Consider the following 18,582-nt stretch of genomic DNA (forward strand, 5'->3'; position numbering starts at 1 on the left):
GGAAGGAAACTGTGAGCTCTGTTCCGTGAACTGTTGGGTTATCCAGAGGGAGGCCTCTTACCCTGCAGTGTCAGATTATTTCTATAAGAGACGTCGTAAATATGGGAGCTAAAAACAAGTGGGCTTTTGAAAGGTCCTAAGAGGCAAAGAGAGTTTTGCACAAAGAATTGTGCAAATGAAAGAACTTCTCTGGAATGGAAACATTTATTTTTCTATGTTAGAAGCAACCCTTCCACACACAAAGACATTTCCTCTCATGGAAGTGCACCATTGGATCCAAGGCAGAAAAAACAGCAGGCATTGACACATTCAAGGAATATGTGAGCCCATCCTAACACCCCCCCCCCAAAAAAAATCAGTGTAGAATTTTACAGACTTCTACTGATCTCAGGGTAGTTAACAATTATCATGGTGTCACTCACAAAAATTATATTAGGAATGTGAAGGTTAAAATTGTTACAGCTGTTACACTGGTGCAGGGACAGAAAGTGGCAGTGTCTCTCTTTTCCCCCAATCTTTCCCATTATATCTGAAGTAGGACCGAACACATCTCACACATTGTGAAATGTGTAACACCCAGATGCCTATAACTCTGACATATCTGTCTGTGGGAGAGATATCCAAGTTCTGATTTCAAATGTAATGCAGGAAACAGCCAGGTCACTCACATTCCCTCCTATCCCTATAGCTCTCTGCAATTCTTAAGTTGCTACATGAATAGCACATGCACCCCTTTATAACTGCCTAGTTATAGGAAGGTGGATTTTTTTGAGTGCCTGGCTATGGCTGCTGGGGGATGGATAATGGTGCATGTCCCTTGCTGAGTATGTTTATATATATATGAATAAATACATCCTAGTAATCTTATTTTTTGTTTTTGTGTTATAGAAGGCTGGATCATTCTATTCTGGTCCAGTATTTAGGAAAATTGGGCCACAACCATAAAGCTTTTCACTTTGCAAAAATCTAATTTTAAATTCTACTTCTGTGAATGTGTTTTGGAAACTGAAGCTTTCCCCCCAATACCCCCCAACCTATTTAGTTCCATAATTTCCAGAACTATTACTTCTTGCCTTTAGTTCTTCCTTCTCTCATGGTGTGTGTGGGGGGGGGGTATCCTAGCAAGAAAAGAATGTCAATTATAGTACAGCAGTTAACTTATTTGGTACCGTGAGCTGCACCCAAAATGTATCATGTTCATGCAGCAGAACTAATTTGCAGAACCTACTTGCATATGGTTATCATAATCTACATGCCTTTTTTAAATATGTGGATAGCAAACTAAAATAGACAGGCATTGTAGGTATTTCTTCAGTAATGTTCAGAAATTGTTAAGATACTTATTTAATACTATTACCCAGGTGTGAACATCCCCTTTGGGGGCAAGGTGCTCAAGAAAGTGAGCTTTGAGCATGCCCGGAGGAAACTGATTACTTGGATCCATTCCATTCTGGCTTCAGGCCTGACCATGACAGTGATACTGCCTTGTACAGGCTAGCTGGTGACATTTGTCATGAGAAAGGAAGGAAGAGTGTGATCCTACTTCATATCCTTGATCTCTCAACAGCCTTTGATGCTGTTGACCACAGCATTCTTCTGGAGGCCCTGTGGGAGGTTGATGCCTGGGCATTATGCTTCAGTAGTTCTGTTCTTGAGGGCTGTTTCCACAAAGTACTTACCGGAGGCTATGGTTTGGCACCATGGGAACTGTCCTGTGGTGTCCCACAGGGTTCCATCTTGTCCCCCATACTATTTAACACCTATATGAAGCCACTCAGGAGATTTGGCATCATCGATATGCAAGTGACACCTAGCATTAGTTCTCTGTTTCATCTGACTCCAGAGAGGCAATTGAGATGCTACACTGGTGCTTGGAGGCAGTTATGGGCTGGATGTGTGCTAATAAATTGAAGCTGAATCCCAAAAAGGCAGAGGTGTTATGTGTCCAGAGTTTTCACATTCAGAAGGTGGGGAAATGGCTAGTTCTGGAAAAGATTGCATTCCCTTGGAAGGAGCAGCTTGGTGTGCTCCTGGATTCAACACTATCACTAGAGGCTCATGTGGCCTCAGTGACTAGGAGTGCCCTTTTCAAGCTCTGGCTCGTTCACCAGCTCCAGCCACTGTACTCCATGCTCTGGGAACTTCCAGATTTGATGAGATAATGTGCTCTAACTGGGGCTGCCCTTGAGGTATCTTAGAAACTTCCACTTCTCCAAAATGCAGCAGCCAGATTATTGGCTGTATTTCCTTTTAGAACTCAAATAGCCCCTGTTTTGAAACAGCTGCAGTGGCTACCAGTTGTTTTTTAAGCCTAATCAAGGTGTTTATGTTAATGTTTAAAGCCTTAACGACAGTGCGTTTTTCTAGAAAACGGGGTGCCAGAACTCACCATTAACACCTCCCTTGTTCTCTTAGAATGGCAATGGCGCCCACGTGAGAGCTGAGTTCCAGTGAGTTTCCCCTGGAAAAAAGCCCTGCCTAAAGACCACCTCCTTCCCCACAGACCCTCTCAAGTATTAAGGTTAGCAGAGGGGGCCCACCCTCAGTCTCTCAGAAGGTGGTGGTCTTGAGAGGGTATTCTCTGTGGCAGCTTTATGGAATTTCCTCTCTCCTGTACAATACCCTGACCTTTGCTACCGGGGATGTATATTTTAAATTCTCTCTGGGACCTTATACTTAAGTGTGGGTTATAAAATTATTATTATTATTATTATTATTATTATTATTATTATTATTATTATTACATTCCTTCCTTGTTTGCTTCCTATTCTTTTATTATCACATTTTCAAATGCACCTTTTCAGTTTCATAGTTTAGCGCCCAATCCCATCCCTGGCTGCACTGCAACAGTTATAGAGCAAACCTAGCATCCTATGTGAGGACAGCGGCGGAATTTGCTGGCACAAGATCATGCTAGCATTAGAAGGCCAGTTTCTCTATGGGACTGCTAATTGCTCTACCTTTCTTACAAGTCCCTTGCTGTCTTGAAAAGACCCTTGCATGACACTCCTGTTGTACAAAAATATATACTGGAGCAGCAGTGCTGAATGAGAAGGACTGGTTTCCAGCACCAGAGCAAGGGGAAGAGAAAATTCCTTGCGCTGGTCCTGACACCCCAAATCTGATCTTTTGCTCTGCTGCTGTTATGTAGGATTAGGCTCCTATAAACGTGTTTTCAGATGAAAGATGGCAAAATCTAAATACTAATACACACAACTACAGGCACTGAATTCCTGAATTCAATTATCATTTGACACGTGCATGCCTGCAACTGCAAAAAGCTGTCCTGTGTAAACAAGAGATCCATGAATACATTGTAGCAGTTTATGCCTTTTACAGGCTACATTGCAAACTGACCCTTAAAATTCAGGAGATAGAAGCAACTGATGGACCATATCTGGCCACTTCTTTTTTACTTCAATGGAACCTACGTACGTAAAACAAAATGTTATTGGTCATGTAGCCTGCCTTTCTTCAGCCACATGTCTTAGATGGTTATCTTTATAGCTACTTTTTGTGGGTATTTTATTTATTTCAGGTATATTTAAATGTAACTGTTATGGCTCTTACAGCCTAAGATGAAAAAGTTCCTGCCATACCTCAAAATTGTTGAAGTCCTCAGGCGTTATCCCATGTCACTGAACTGCGGGATATTCAGTAAATCTGTGGTGCTAGATAATTTGATGTGGGAAATATTGTTAGTAATACCTTAAATGCAGAAGGGGTTAAAATACTAAAGTGCCATATAAATAAAGGTTTGTTCAATTAAGACAGCTGGATTTAAATCCACTGAAGAAATATGAGTCCAAATTTATAAGATCCTAGAGATTATAGTGAGAATGAAGATGTAATCAATATTTGGGGTAGGTAAAGCATGTTGTTGAATGAGATTGTCACTATCTTCAGCATTGCTTTATATCCTTTTGTTCATTACAGCCCTCTGCCACATTGGGAATTGGGATTAACTGCATCACTTGTATTATTTTGGGCCAATTTCATAAACATACACAACACAGTATTTGACATATTGATTCTGAAGCTTTCATGTAGGAAAACAGGCATTACTGGAGCATTAAACGGCAGCTGGAAAATGTAGCAATCAATATTTGAGCCATTTCAGTATTTTCCAGCATACACTTTCCACCTTGACTAACCCTGATTACATTCTGATTTAAGGCATGAGCCTAAGCTTTCAGTGTTACTGAACCTTGTAACTTTAGATCTGCTTTGTATTTAGAATCCATTTTTTAATCCATTTTTCCATGCCCCTTTAGAGATAATAAACATTAATAATTCTATGCCATGGTTATCAAATGTCTGCCATTTTGCTAGGTATGAGAACTGTCGTGCACTCCCCATCTCCACTCACCTCAAATTTGCTTCTTCATCCTGGCTACAAAAGCCTCATTAAAGTGATATTTAATCAGAACTCAGCTATTTAGCTCAACTATTTATTTGTATCCCACCACCTCTGCCCACTCCTCTTGCTGGCAGTTTTGCTGAAGGGCTAGGTGGAAACTGAATTTAAAACTTTAAAGGCCAAAATGTACGTTCAGTATTTAATCATTATTTCATGCTACAAAATTTGTTTTCCAGATTAGAGACAAATGTGAAAATAGAAAAGAAAAATGTGATAAAAGTATCCCAGTACACTTTGACAATATTTTCTGTGAAAAACTAGTGCAAGCAATTTAATTATTTTTATCAGTTACCGGTACATTTTATACTGCCCTTCATCCAATGATTTACAGGGCATTTTACAATGAAAAAACACAAAAATGCATACCATAATAAGAAAGAAAAATAATTTTTAAAAACCGTCTCACACAGAGTTTAAAAGGCCATAGATTGTTTAATTAGCCAAAGGCATAAGAGAAGAGAAATGTTTTTGCCAAGTGACTAAAGATATGTAATGAAGGTGGCAAGCAAGCGTTTCTAGGGAGAGCATTCCACAAGTGGAAGGTCATCATAGAAAAGGCCTGTTCTCATGTTGCCACCCTCCGGTCCTCTCAAGGCAGAGGTACACAAAGAAGACCCTGAGATGATGATCGTAGGGTCCAGGTCAGTTCATATAGGGAGAGGCAGTCCTTGAAGTATTGCAGTCCTAATTCCTTTAAGGCATTATAGGTCAGAACCAGCACTTTGAATTGGGCCCAAAAACTAATTGGCAGCCAGTGCAGTCATGCGTTGGGTTGGGGGCATTTTGGGACAGCCCCATGGTCATCCTGAGCCATCCCAGAACCAGTTGCCTTAGTATGGATGTTGAAGTCACCCAAAACCAGCAGTTTGCGAGTCCTCAACACCGCCTCTAAGACCAGCTCTGTCAACAGGAGACATCTGGGCAACAAGGCAGCAGAATCCCTAATCTGTCCCGGTTGCCAGGAACACAGAGACTAGATGCCCCGCTCAAGCTGAACAGAAAGCCTGGAGAGAGAGAGACAGAATTTCTGTAGACCACAGCAACTCCCCCTCCCCACCCCTCAAGTCTGCCCTGATGCTGCACCATGTACCCAGGTGGACACAACTGAGTGAGACCAATTCCACCCTGCTCACCTACCCAGGTCTCAGTGATACAGGCTAGATTGGCCTCCTCATCCAAAATCAGATCATTGATGAGGGAAGTCTTACTCAGAGCCAACACAGCATTCTACAACAGTAGCCACAGACATCAGGGCTGGCTGGTAGGACGACCACAATTACCAAGATTGGAAGAAGGGCTGGCACATGGGACAGTCACTAATTGCCTGTGCCATGTGCTCCTTACCCAGCCTGCACTACTTCCCACACCATATTTCTCCCTCCCTTGAACGAGTGTGATTGCTGCCCCTACTCTCCTCCCAGACACATCTCCCTTCCTCATTAAAAACAAACAACAGAGTCTGATTTGTCTCTTTAGTTGTCTCATAATCTTAACACTTGTTGAGCAGGCAAAATTTAATTGCTTTTTAGGGAATATCATTTTATAATAATCTGTTTGGTGTTTGTACCCTTTGTACATTCTATTTATATGTACATATTTTATATTTTCCTTGTTCATTTTACATGTTGATTGCTATTTCAGAATGTAATAATGTGCTGGAGACTTCATTAAAAAATAAATAGCAACCTGAAGACACCCTATAGTACAGTTTTTCATGTTGTCTACCCTGTTTTGAATTATGAGCATCACAGATCATTTAATTTTTTTCTCTGGTGCTTCGTTTTCCCTGAGCACCACAACTTAATCATATTGAAATTGTTATGTTTAGTTTATGCTGTTGAGATAGTGGTCATGCACTATTCCTCCTGAGCAGTGTTAAAAACTTTGCTGTGCCATAAATCACTTCAGCGGCATTACATTATGAGTCTGGCCAATTCTAAGAGTTAGGCCAATTCTATATACGAGGTGCTGCTTCATGGTAAAGATGTGCTATCCAAAAGCTTCAGCTCTGCTATTAACAATAACATTCCTTAGTTCTTCTCCTTGCCCTCCGCCCCCACCCAACATGTCTCCCATGAACCTTATTTCTTTCAAGTTATCAGGAAGAAAGTGCCTTATGGTAACTTAATGCACCACATTTCTGAACATTGTTTTATCATATTACGGATTCATAAGTTGCCCTGTGGGTGCCAGTTATGTTATGTAGATATTTGTGGACAATTTTGTTCTAACCTGAATTATGGACCATATATTCTGATATCATACTGAAGGTACCCTAAAGGCAAGGAAGAAAAATATAAAAGATTGGAGCTAGCCTTTGATGAGTACCTAATACATAGGAACTGAACAAACTGCACATAATGCCATTTCATAGACTCATCATAGTCTCTAAATGCATAGGCCTTTGACACTGGAAATCAGAGTGGTCCCCATGGTGTGGCCAGTACCTGTTGGGCAAGGAAGCATCTGACATGAGCAGATGGTATAGACAAAGCAAGAAAATGAGGATAAAATTCAAAGTAGTATGGAATAATTCTTTTTTAAAAAAAATAATATTTATTGAACATTTTCAAATATAACAGAAAAAAGAAAAAAGAAAAATAAAACATCCATTTTATAACCTTATTTTCATTGATATCCTTTCAGGACTTCCCCGCCCCACCCCCTTTTGTATTCCAATTCCTTCAAATAGATTCAACAAGTTCTTACCCCAAATTTTAAACTTATTATAATTAACCCAATGTTAAAAATGTTTTTCCATCCCCTAAAATCGACCCCGCTCCCTTCCACAAGTTCCCCTCTTTAATATGCAGAACAGGTTAAAATAAAAAAGAATAAAGTATAGTTTAACACCCTTTAGATTCAAATATCCTCCCCCCCCCCCCTTTCCCGGTTGCGTTCCCCAGTGTCCATCCCTGCTGTCATCCTGGAGATCCCACATCTAGGCCGAAATCCTTCACAAGTCCACTTTGCCGTCTTTTTAAAAGTCTTTGCCGCCTTTTTGGTCATCTTTAATTTTGAACGTCCAATCTTGGAAAAACTCTATCTCAAAAAGGCCCATTTTTTCCATCCAAATCTCTGTATTCAAGAGCAAAAACTCCAATTTTGTTTCTTTAGACCTTTCAAATCTGGATGTCCCAAATGTTCCCACTTCCAACTTTATCCAATTCTTATTGTTCATGTTGTTCTTGTTATTCTCTCTCCTCACTTTCCTCTAGTTTCATTTCCTGCTCCCCTGCAAAAATGTTCTAATTCCAAAAGCTTCTAAATCCTCTACAGAGGCTTTGTTATTCAGGAACAAAACTTTACGTCAAGTCCCTTCCATTCTTCAATAGATAAATCCATTGTCTCCTTTAGTGTAGAGACCTCTGTAGACAAAATAGTATTCCATTTCTGCAGTTTCCCAGGAGATAAGAAGTCCTATTCAAATTCCATACCAGCTATACTTGTAGTGTCCCACATCCCCTCTAGAGGGTGGAATAATTCTTATAACTATATACCAAATGACACAGATAACAATGAGGAATGAGGAATATAAACAGAATGTTTTTATTATGAGACATATAATGTCTGTGAGTATGTGTGTAGATAAATGATATTGTGTGTGTGTGTGTGTGTGTGTGTGTGTGTGTGTGTGTGTGTACACCTTCTGATAATGCATTTTATTTATTTGAATGAATAAATTAATTGAATTTTGGGATGATGCAGTGAGGGGGGTGTACCACAAATATGTTTTCAGTAGTTCATGCAAAAATTGTGGAACATCTCTTGAAAACTTTAAAATATAAATAACAAAAGGAGAGCAATGGCAGTTGCCTAATGAACTTAAGCATGTGAACTGTTTTGCCCCAACACAGAATCCCCCAGAGCCTTACAAGAGCAGTACAAGAGCAGTTATTTAATATTTATTTACACTGTTTCTTAACCACTTAATATATATATTAAAAAATCTCTAAGCAAGTACAGAAAACTAAAACAACAACAGATCTAAACAACAGCAAGTATTACAAAAATGTTACTTTCATACAAAATTACTAATATAAACCAATATCATATCCTTTTCCTCCTGAAATACCGTATTTTTTGCTCTATAAGACTCACTTTTTCCTTCCTAAAAAGTAAGGGGAAATGTGTGTGCGTCTTATGGAGCGAATGCAGGCTGCGGAGCTATCCCAGAAGTCAGAACAGCAAGAGAGATTGCTGCTTTCACTGCGTAGCGATCCCTCTTGGTGTTCTGGCTTCTGAGATTCAGAATATTTTTTTTTCTTGTTTTCCTCCTCCCAAAACTAGGTGCATCTTGTGGTCTGGTGCATCTTATAGAGCGAAAAATACGGTACCTTACCTCTCCACCTGCCAGCTCTCATCCAGGATTCTACCCATCAACCCTGGCTCTCACCTAGGGCCCAAACAGATTCACAGCTCACAAAAGTCTCAGAAAGAGGATGATTCTTGGAAACTGTTGATATCACCTGAGTCTTTCACGCTAGGCTGGCTTTTTATGGGCAAGCCCAAGGTGGATAGAGCTTCCTCCGGCTGCCCACAGCTGTATCCCATTCAGCAGTCAGTTGCACTCTCCACATCCAGTTCAACGTACAGCAGGTTTGGAAAGTTTCCCGGGGGTCCAGAGAATGACACCCCTCCACTCACAGTTCTTTTAATAGCCTCTGACACCTTCTCCTCTTTCTGACAGCATGAAACTCAGAAGAAAATCTAGCCACAATAAAAACAGAGTTGGATGCACTTAACCTTGTAAATTGCAATTTTGTTGCATTGTGGTCTCTGGATAGAAAAGAGTTTCTGAAGAAAAACCTTATAAACACACACACACACACACACACACACACACACACACACACACACACATCACCCTAAAAGGTGCTCTGCCATCCCTTGCTGTCAGTAGAGGATATGGGGAAAATTCAGACCTTGAATTTTCCTAGACAGGTCAAGATGAAACCACATGTACATGTGATCTTAACATGTGTAATCTTAACACTACACACACATTTATTTCACCATATATACATTAGGTTTCCAATACATATACATTTGGCAATGCACACTCATGCAAGAACTTTACACATTATAATGTACACAAATATATGTGTGCATTCTCTTTTGCCCTACAGGCTTTTATATCTGGAAAAAGAAAACACTATGTGTGACATTACCCAGTAAGCATTTCCTAAATAATTTGCCAAATCCAGATTAACAGCTGCTTTATTAGTGTGAGACATTTTGTGCTACTGCATTTATTAAAAGGACATTAAGAACGGATTTCCAAACCAGTGAGACAGTAGGATCCTGTTTCAGGTTTGCAAACATAAAAATAAAGAGTTAATTTTCATTTTCTTTTACCCACAGGTCTACCCACGGATAGCGCCTGCCTTTTGGCACTACCTGCGGGTAGAAGTGAGTAGCAGGCATTTGAATGCTCCCACATCTATACGTTATGCTTGATTAGTCCTTATTGAAATCTAATTTGTCCATTATTCAAATTATATAGCTGTCATTTTTGCTGCCATTTGCTTTGTATGTAGTTTTGTACTAATTTCATACTATTTTGTCTCCAGTCTAATTACTAACCCAATTCACAAGGACACAGTTCTTGCCATATGAAAGATAACACAACATTTCTTACGATCTGTCTAAGTATAGGTTGCGCCATACATCGTGGAATAGCTGTCACCTCTTTCTGAACACACTTTGACATTCATAAGAATTTAGTTTTGAAAGATTGTTATTACGCAGCTTTCACAACTCAACTTGACATCGTTTTCCCCCCTTTTGTCCCTCAGGAGCAGGAGCAGCTCAGCTACTCCTCCACAAGGTCAAAGGCTCCAAGTGTTATCGTCACAGGCCTCAAACCGGCCACCAAGTACATATTTCATATCAGAGCCAGGACTGCAACAGGATACAGCGGCTATAGCCAGAAGTTTGAATTTGAAACTGGAGACGAAAGTAAGTCTTAATCAAAGACACAGAATTGTGGCATGTGTGACAGAAGTGGCAGACGTTTGACATGGCTAGGCACTGGGAATATTAGGTCTAAATTACATTATAAACACATTGGGAGATATACATAGATCGATCACTTTTAATGTACCGTATTTTTCCGTGTATAAGACGACCCCATGTATAAGACGACTCCTATTTTTTGAACCCCAATTTAAGAAATCAATATGGTACATTGCTTCAAAACAAAACCTGACCTCAGAATACTCTCCATCTTTCTGCAGTTTTTCTTCAGCTTTTACTTTTGACGTTCCTAAGAGATTCACAATTGTTCTTTAGCTTGTCTTGAAATAAATGCTTGCAGAAATTCATGCTTTTTGTAAGATTTTGATCTGAACTCTGATGAAAACTCATAGGGCACTGATACAGTGCCTATTACTGCCATGACCTTTCCTTCCCCCACCCTATGGGTTCCGTAACTTACTTTGGAAAAAAGCATGGAAAGGTTGGGGTGGCAGGCACCCCCAGGCCACAGCAGATTGTTATTTACTGCTGGGAAATGCGATTTGAACTACCAGTCCCAGAATCCCTAGCGGGAAACTAATGTATACAAGGGTGTAGCTAGCTGCTCCGGCACCTGGAGTGGCAGGGGCGGGCCGAGTTGCGCACGGGGACGCCGCAGTGATCCGCGCATGGGGGCACCATGGCGAGCTGCCCATGGAGTCTGCCTGGTGGACGCAAGCCCCACGCTGCCATTTCAGGCAGTGTGGGGCCCGAGCCACCATGTCACTCCCAGGGGAGATGTGTGGCTCGGGCGCACTGCAGGCCAGGCCTCGTGGTAAGAGCCACCCCCCGCGGTTTGCCATTTTGTCACCCCCTCAGGGATGACACCTGGAGTGAACCGCATCCCCCCCACACCCTTCATACGCCTCAGCTTGTATATCAAGTAGGCATATAGACTGATGCCCACAAGTGCACCAGTATAGGTTTGAAATGCAATTACCCACCATTGTTGCATGTTCTTAGAACATCCTACATCCTCTCAGCATTTCACCTAAGAATTACGTAATGAAAACCAAGATGTGTGTGATGTTCTGGTGTTTTTGTATTTGTATATACATGTAAATATACATGTAAGCAGAGTGATGTTGCCTAATGGTAAATATAATACTTTTTTTAAGGTAATGCTAGAGGGGGAGGGGAGAGAGTGAGTTGCAGTGTTGTTGGTGAGTGATGATTGACTGAGGGTTTGAGTACAAGTGTGATACAGCTGAGTGACAGCTGCAGTTTGGGGAGAGTTGGAGTTGGGTGTTCAGGAGTGTGGTGGGGATAAAATCATAAATCAGTTGTATTACACTACATGCCTCTTTCTTGGCTACATGAGAGGTGAGATGTTCGGTTTACAGTGATCTGTGGTGGTAGCATGAGTAAAAGGTGTATTTAGTAGAAAGACTCAGCTCATAGCTGTACATGATACATTTATGCAAGCCATAAACACAATCAAGGGAAGTAATTGAATGTAGAATTTTGGCCTGAAGTGACAATAGAAAGTTTTAGCTTTCATTTCATTGTAGTCATTAAGCTGTGTTAGTAGAATCATAGAACAGAACAGCTAAAAAATAACAGTGTATTTAAACTTTGGGCTTTGAAAACATTTGTGATGCAAATAGTTTTTTGTGAAGGGTTCTTAGCTCTTGTTGCCTCTGTAAGACTTTCTGAGTTTTATTCCTGCTGCACTGCAAACTGAAATGGGAAATATTTAGAGTGGTTACAGGAATGCAAGAGTTGTCTTGCTTCTTTAGATCAAGACCCACATAGTCCAGCATTTTCTCTCCAATGCTGACAATTGGAGGTCCCTAAGAACCTTATATGCTGCTATACATGAAGCCTAACCCTTCTATCTCTAGCATTTGAGCATCAGATTTCTGTGCAGGAAAATCATGTCTACTCCATCTATGTGCTATTCACTATAACTGATGCTGGGTTTCCAACAGGTATAAGCATTCATTTACAGAGAGATATCTTTATAGGACCTTTTGGCTCCCGAACGCACAAACGTGGAAGTGAGTGTTCTTTGGAATCCGAATGTCCAATGGGACTTCTGCAGCTTCCAATTGGCTGCAGAAGCTTCCTGCAGCCAATCAGAAGCCGTACTTTGGTTTTCAAATGTCCTTCCGGAATGGATTCTGTTCGACTTCCAAGGTACGCCTGTATCTCACTTGTAACATGCAATGATATGTATCTTGCTAAAGGTTTACCTGTCACGTACATCTCTGCAGTAGCTTCTGTTTCCCCAAACAAATCACCCTACATGATGATTTTAGATAGTTCCTGTGGTAAAAACGATGAACTTTCAGTGATCAATTAGCAGAGTCAGATTTGAATGTTTGGAAAGGTTTTCACATCATCATTAGTGTGCAATTGTGACTCACCCCAGCAACGCCGGGCTAAAATAATTTAGTTGAGCATGTTTGAACTAATACTCAATAGTTCATATTGTTATGTACTGAAGTTCTCACCCTGGGCCAGCAGGAGGATACTGTAGATAGTTCAGGTCCACATATGCAAATAAGGGATCGAAAGTGATGTTCAGTGATTGGATAGTTACAGAAAGTTGTTACAGTTACGTTGTACTAGTGCTCTATATAAGCAGGCTGGCTGAACCCTTCAGTTCAGTTCTGTTTTGGCCTGCGAATAAACAAGAGCTGTTTGAAGAATCACTGTGTCGTCTGATATGTTCACCCACAACTTAACACTGGCAACAGCTTGGTGCAGACTGATAACATTAAGCAATCCTATGCATGACTTCTCAGAAGTAAGTCGCACCGTGTTCAATAAAATATACTCCTAGATAAATGTGGACACGATTTCAGCCAAAGGCTGAAATCCTATGCTCACTCATATAGAAGTAAGCCCTATTGACAATGGACCTTACTTCAGAATTAACTTGCATAGCATTGTATTGTAATTCATTTACATCTCTGGTAAATGGCCCTTTGTGTTTCTTCCCCACACTAAACAGAACCAGTAGGTCATTATATTTCTGCAAAATGCGAGAGATGTGAATACTTACTTTCTACATACAGATTAGTTTTTAAAGGATATAAGCTTAAAGTTATATGGTTTTTAAAATGTTACAATAATGTTAAACGAGGGATAGCTCAATTGGTAGAGCATGAGACTCTTAATCTCAGGGTTGTGGGTTTGAGCCCCACTTTGGGTGAAAGATTCCTGCATTGCAGGGAGTTGGACTAGATGATCCTCATGGCCCCTTCCAACTCTACTATGATTCTGTGAAATGTGCTGATTAACCCATGCTCAAAAGAACAGATATCAAAGTACAATATTTAGTGTAAAGAGGTATGTTCCACTTTTTAAAAAAACCAACCCAGGGCGTCATACAATGTAGTAAAAACCATAACATATTAATAAAATACACATACCATAGCAATCACTTAATCTGTACAAGAAGTCAAGAAGAGGAATAGGAATTGATTTTTTAAAAAACAAAAACAAATCTCAAACTGTTTTCTAAAAGCTCATATGCCCCTTAGTGAGTGACTTCTGTGATATTTTTCCTGCTTTGTTAGAAGGAATGCAATCTCTACTACTTCAATTATTTAAGATAAAATTAGATAAATACGAGAAGCACCCAGAAATTTTGGAATGGTTATTATTGCGGATACATGAAGCAGAAAGAGGACTTGGCTGACGCTGCAGGAGTAATAAGAAAAGTTAATTAATCAAAGAGGATGTAGTTTTATATTACATGAGGACTCATAGATGTAGTAGTGCATAAAATATATTTTGAAATCGCCTCTAATCAGTAATAAGCTTACAGGGCTAACTAGGAAATAGCCCCTGATAAAATCTCATTTTACTAAACTAGTGAGATTAGGCCTGGACTGACTTTGTCAGCCCAGCCAAAATTCCAGAGGTTACAGGAGGGGCGGGGTCTGAAAACTCTCCTGGATATTGGGAGTGGGAGACACACATTCCAGTGGGGGAATCAGACTTTCATGGTGAAGAATTAGATAGCTTAGAATGAAATATTTTTTTAAAATGCTCCAGGCAGCTAGGCAGCATGATTCCCGCCACACATTTTCAAAGTGTGGCTGAAAGTCTTCCTGGGAATGATGCTACAAGATGATGTAGAGTCGTTTCCAGGAGCACTGTGTGGGGAGAAAAGCTTGTTGCCCTCATGGCTGGGTAATGGTATTGGTGGCTTCACTCAGCCCTAAGTGAGATGTCTACCAAGTGATCAGAATATGTGTGAAAATTGGCCATAAAGGCGGGTTGTGGCTGAATGAATGGGCAAGGTTGCTTCCTGGTTGGATTTGGCGGATACTTCTCCCCCACCTCCATTCCATGAGACTCATGCTTCTAGCCTGGCCTCCCTAACTCCAACCTGCTATTCCATTGTATTTCATGATTAAGGCTTTTTCCAAAAACTGCCAGATTTTCAGATTTTTCAGTTCATTCATGCCTTTCCTCTCTCCTGCATTACCAGTTTCAACATTTGCATTGATAAATTCCTAGAAAAAAAGCAAACTTTATGTGATTATAGATGAGCTTGCATCAGTATTATTGCCAATGGACAAGAGCATATGTGTGCATCTGAAAAGACTGCACAAAAAGAATATTGATGCAATCATAATATCACATCAAGATCACATCAAGCTTATTGTTTGTAATGTTTTATCAATACACACATTGGTAGCTCAAGAGGAAGGAAATTGTTTTAATTGTGAATTGGGGGGGGGGTTCACTGTTTATGTGAAATGCCCAACACACTTAGCTGAATGAGCAGCATGCAAATGAAATAAATGAGTAAAATGAACTGAATGAATTGAAAGCCATAGTAAGCAGCACATGCTCCGATTCCCTAAATAGAAACTGTCCTTGTGAAAATGGGATTACAGAGAGTGGCACACAGAAAAATGAATTTTCCAGAATAATAATTTGGGATTTCTAACAGTGTTCATGGCAGTTGTGCAGGTCTGTCACTCATCTCTACATGCCTTTATTCATTCTTTGTTTCCAGCTTGTAAACATGACAGATTTTACCCTATTGCTCCATTGAGAGCTGTTTTGATTATTAGGCATGAAAACACATCTGAGATGAGAGTGGGGATTAAAGTTGTTACAAAAGTACTGATGAGTAACTAAAACTGTGTGTATATATACAGTTCCTGGAAGAGAAAGATTTGGGAGATTGAGGTTCTCTTCTAGATAAAAGGTACAGGTTCCCCAGTCTCCCTCTCAGCTTTCTTACCATGAGTCTTCTGTCCTCACTAACAAAAGAATTCAGAGCAAGAAAGCAAAAACACAGATTTAGGATCTACAGCTCTCTCATTTGCTTGTAGACATATGATGGAATGCGTCCATTAGATGATAGAAATGTATTCCTTTCTAGTCAAACCTTTTCCATATATTATTCTGTTCTCATAACTTTTTTCATCAGCCTTTACTCTGAAGACCACAGAAGCGGGTCACAAAGAGTCAAGTGTTTTAGAAATCCAAAACACCCATATCTCATGAGATAGACTATGGCAGCAGTATCCCATTATAATAACTGAAACTATGAGCAAAGAGATCAGCTGACTGAAGGGGCCAACATACATATTGTATTGATGTTCTTAGTATGTGTTTAACACAACAAATCACCCATGAATAACAAGTTAGTTAAAAGGGCATAAGGATCTGAAATAATGAGTAGGCATGTGTAGGAAATGAAAACGAAGTTGACTGATCGGAAGCATATTTGAGAAGTCAGGAAATGAAATATAATATTGCACATACTTTTTAGGTTTGATAACTTAGTAGTGGAACAACAATTTGATGAATATGATCTTTTTGGTCCTGTAGGAGTTAGGTATAATAAACAATTCTCGGTCATTGAACATTATGTGGTCCTGGAAATTTTAGTCAACAACATGTGGAGCACTAGATAGCTTCTGTACTTAAAAAAACCACAAACCTATAAAGTATCATCACACCATGTAGGGATATGAAAACAGTTTGTGTTTACAAAAAACCTGGAACATAAACAATTGCTATGGAGACTTCATTGCTTGCCATGCCATCATTTTGATTCTCTGGAATCAAACAGACACCTTGCAAATTCTTTTCATGATTCTTCCTCATGTATTTCTCATTATATTTAAGATTGTCCATATATTCAGCAGGATTTTACAGTATATCTAAAATGAGAATTAAAGGTTACTTCATCAGAACCTTGGTACATGCTTTTAAAAAGCTCATTTTTCTTTCTGTTGTTTTTAATCCCTTTTGTATCTATCTAAAATGTTGACAGTTAATTCCTATCCATTAGAGCTCCAGTCCCTGCAGTTTGTACCTATATGTCTTACAGCTGCTCCCTTTTATCTGTCCAGCTGTCTTTCTGTCACTTTCCTATCTTTCACTCTGCTGGAGGGTCTGCTGGCTGATAGATGTCAAATTGCAATAACTAAAGCATGTAGCTTGCAGACAAAATTGAGCTGGTAATAGGGTGCCAGCTCACAGATGGCTGAATGCTCAACTGCTAAAGAAAAATACTTGCACCCTTTAAATTAAGTTCAAGTCACCTTTTTTCATGCTGTACAGTAAAAATAGGAGACATCCACTCCTTGTGAAAAGGAAAAGAACTGCTGACTCCTGGCTGTGTGTGGACTGATTACATAGTAATTCAGTACTGGTCCTAGTGTATATTTTCTCACTGCTGGTGATGTACATGATTTTTCAGTCTAAGGTTCGATATTAAAGAGAAGCTAGTTATACCCATTGATGTTACTAAAATGAGGAAATGTTTAAAAGCCACGCTTGTGACTTGTGTGTGCAGTTCTGGCCAGCTCACCGCAAAAATGCTATTGTAGAGTTGGAAAATGTTCAGAAAATGGAACCAGAGTGGAACAATTCCCCTGTGAAGAAAGGTTACATTTGGGGATTTCTAGTTTAAAGAAAATATGTGCAAGAGGAGACATGATAGAGGGGTATAAAATTGTGCACGTTGTGGAGAAGGTAGGGAGAGAAAAACTTTTCTCTCTGTCTTTTAACGCTTGAATTTGTGGACACCCAATTAAGTTGAATGTTGGAAGACAGACAAAAGGAAGTACCTCCTTACACAGCACATAGTTATGCTATTGAACTTTCTCCCACAAGAGGCAGTGATGGCTGTTATGTACTGAAGTTCTCACCCTGGGCCAGCAGGGGGATACTGTAGATAGTTATGCAAATAAGGGATCGAAAGTGACGTTCAGTGATTGGATAGTTTTAGAAAATTGTTACAGTTACATTGTACTGGAGCTCTATATAAGCAGGCTGACTAAACCCTTCAGTTCAGTTCAGTTCTGGCCTGTGACTAAACAAGAGCTGTTTGAAGAATCGCTGTGTCGTCTGATATGTTCACCCACAACTTAACAATGGCCACCAACTTGGATGGCTTTAAATGAGAATTATTATTATTATCAATTTCATTTCTAGACTGCTTTATATTTTTAAGGACAAAAATCTCAAGCGGTTTACAACCTACATCAAAACACCAAACAAAACAATTCAAAGCAACCATAATTAACAGGAAGCTAAATTATTATCTTAAAGATTTCGAAATAAAACCTTAATAAAGGTAGTCAAATATAAAATGCACATTTAAAACAGCATCAGTAGCAAGAATATAAACCTTTATCGCAATCATAGAACATATCAGCTGCTGTTGCTGTCATTCCTGCTAAGGGTGGTTCATGGTGGGTGGTGGCTGTGGAAGCCAGGCTCAATGACCTGGGTTTGCTCTAAGAGACAGCCAAGATAGTCTCTGGGTTCTTCAGCAGCCTAAGATTTTATAGCCAGAGTCAGTTGGGGCCCTGACCTTCCAGGCCAGGTGGAAAAGGCCTGCAAGACAGGAAGCAGGTTTTCCATGACATGCAGCCAAGAATTATGCTTCTAACTACCAGTTGCTGTTTGTGAGCTTCCCACAGGTTAGCAACTGTGAGAATGGGATGCTGAACTAGATGGGCCATTGGCCTAATCAGCAGGCTTTTATAAATAGTTGTAAATAATGAGTTTTTAAATTAAATAATGTTAACCCAGACAGAAAATGGAAACAATTCTGTTTATATTCCACTGTTTATATCATCAAGGAAAGAGTCTTCGGTAGGGTGCCTGCTTTGCATGCAGAAAGTTCCAGGTTCAGTTCCCAGCATCTCAGAGCT

At 39.9% G+C, this 18,582-nt stretch overlaps 1 protein-coding gene across 4 annotated transcripts in view; it reads left to right on the plus strand.

The window, feature by feature from the left end:
- Positions 1 to 18,582, plus strand: part of EPHA6 (EPH receptor A6) — a 348,542-nt gene that overhangs the window by 234,350 nt on the left and 95,610 nt on the right. For 2 of the 4 annotated variants that reach the window (XM_081859642.1, XM_081859644.1), the window contains exons 7-8: positions 9,785 to 9,832; positions 10,219 to 10,381. In XM_081859642.1, the coding sequence (XP_081715768.1) occupies positions 9,785 to 9,832; positions 10,219 to 10,381 (211 nt within the window). Of the gene's footprint in view, positions 1 to 9,784; positions 9,833 to 10,218; positions 10,382 to 11,064; positions 11,214 to 18,582 lie in introns of those variants that run through there. The other 2 variants (XM_081859643.1, XM_081859645.1) reach the window with 2 other exon arrangements.

The sequence above is a fragment of the Podarcis erhardii genome (genome assembly GCF_964252035.2).
Source record: "Podarcis erhardii genome assembly, chromosome: 4".
NCBI lineage: Eukaryota > Metazoa > Chordata > Lepidosauria > Squamata > Lacertidae > Podarcis > Podarcis erhardii.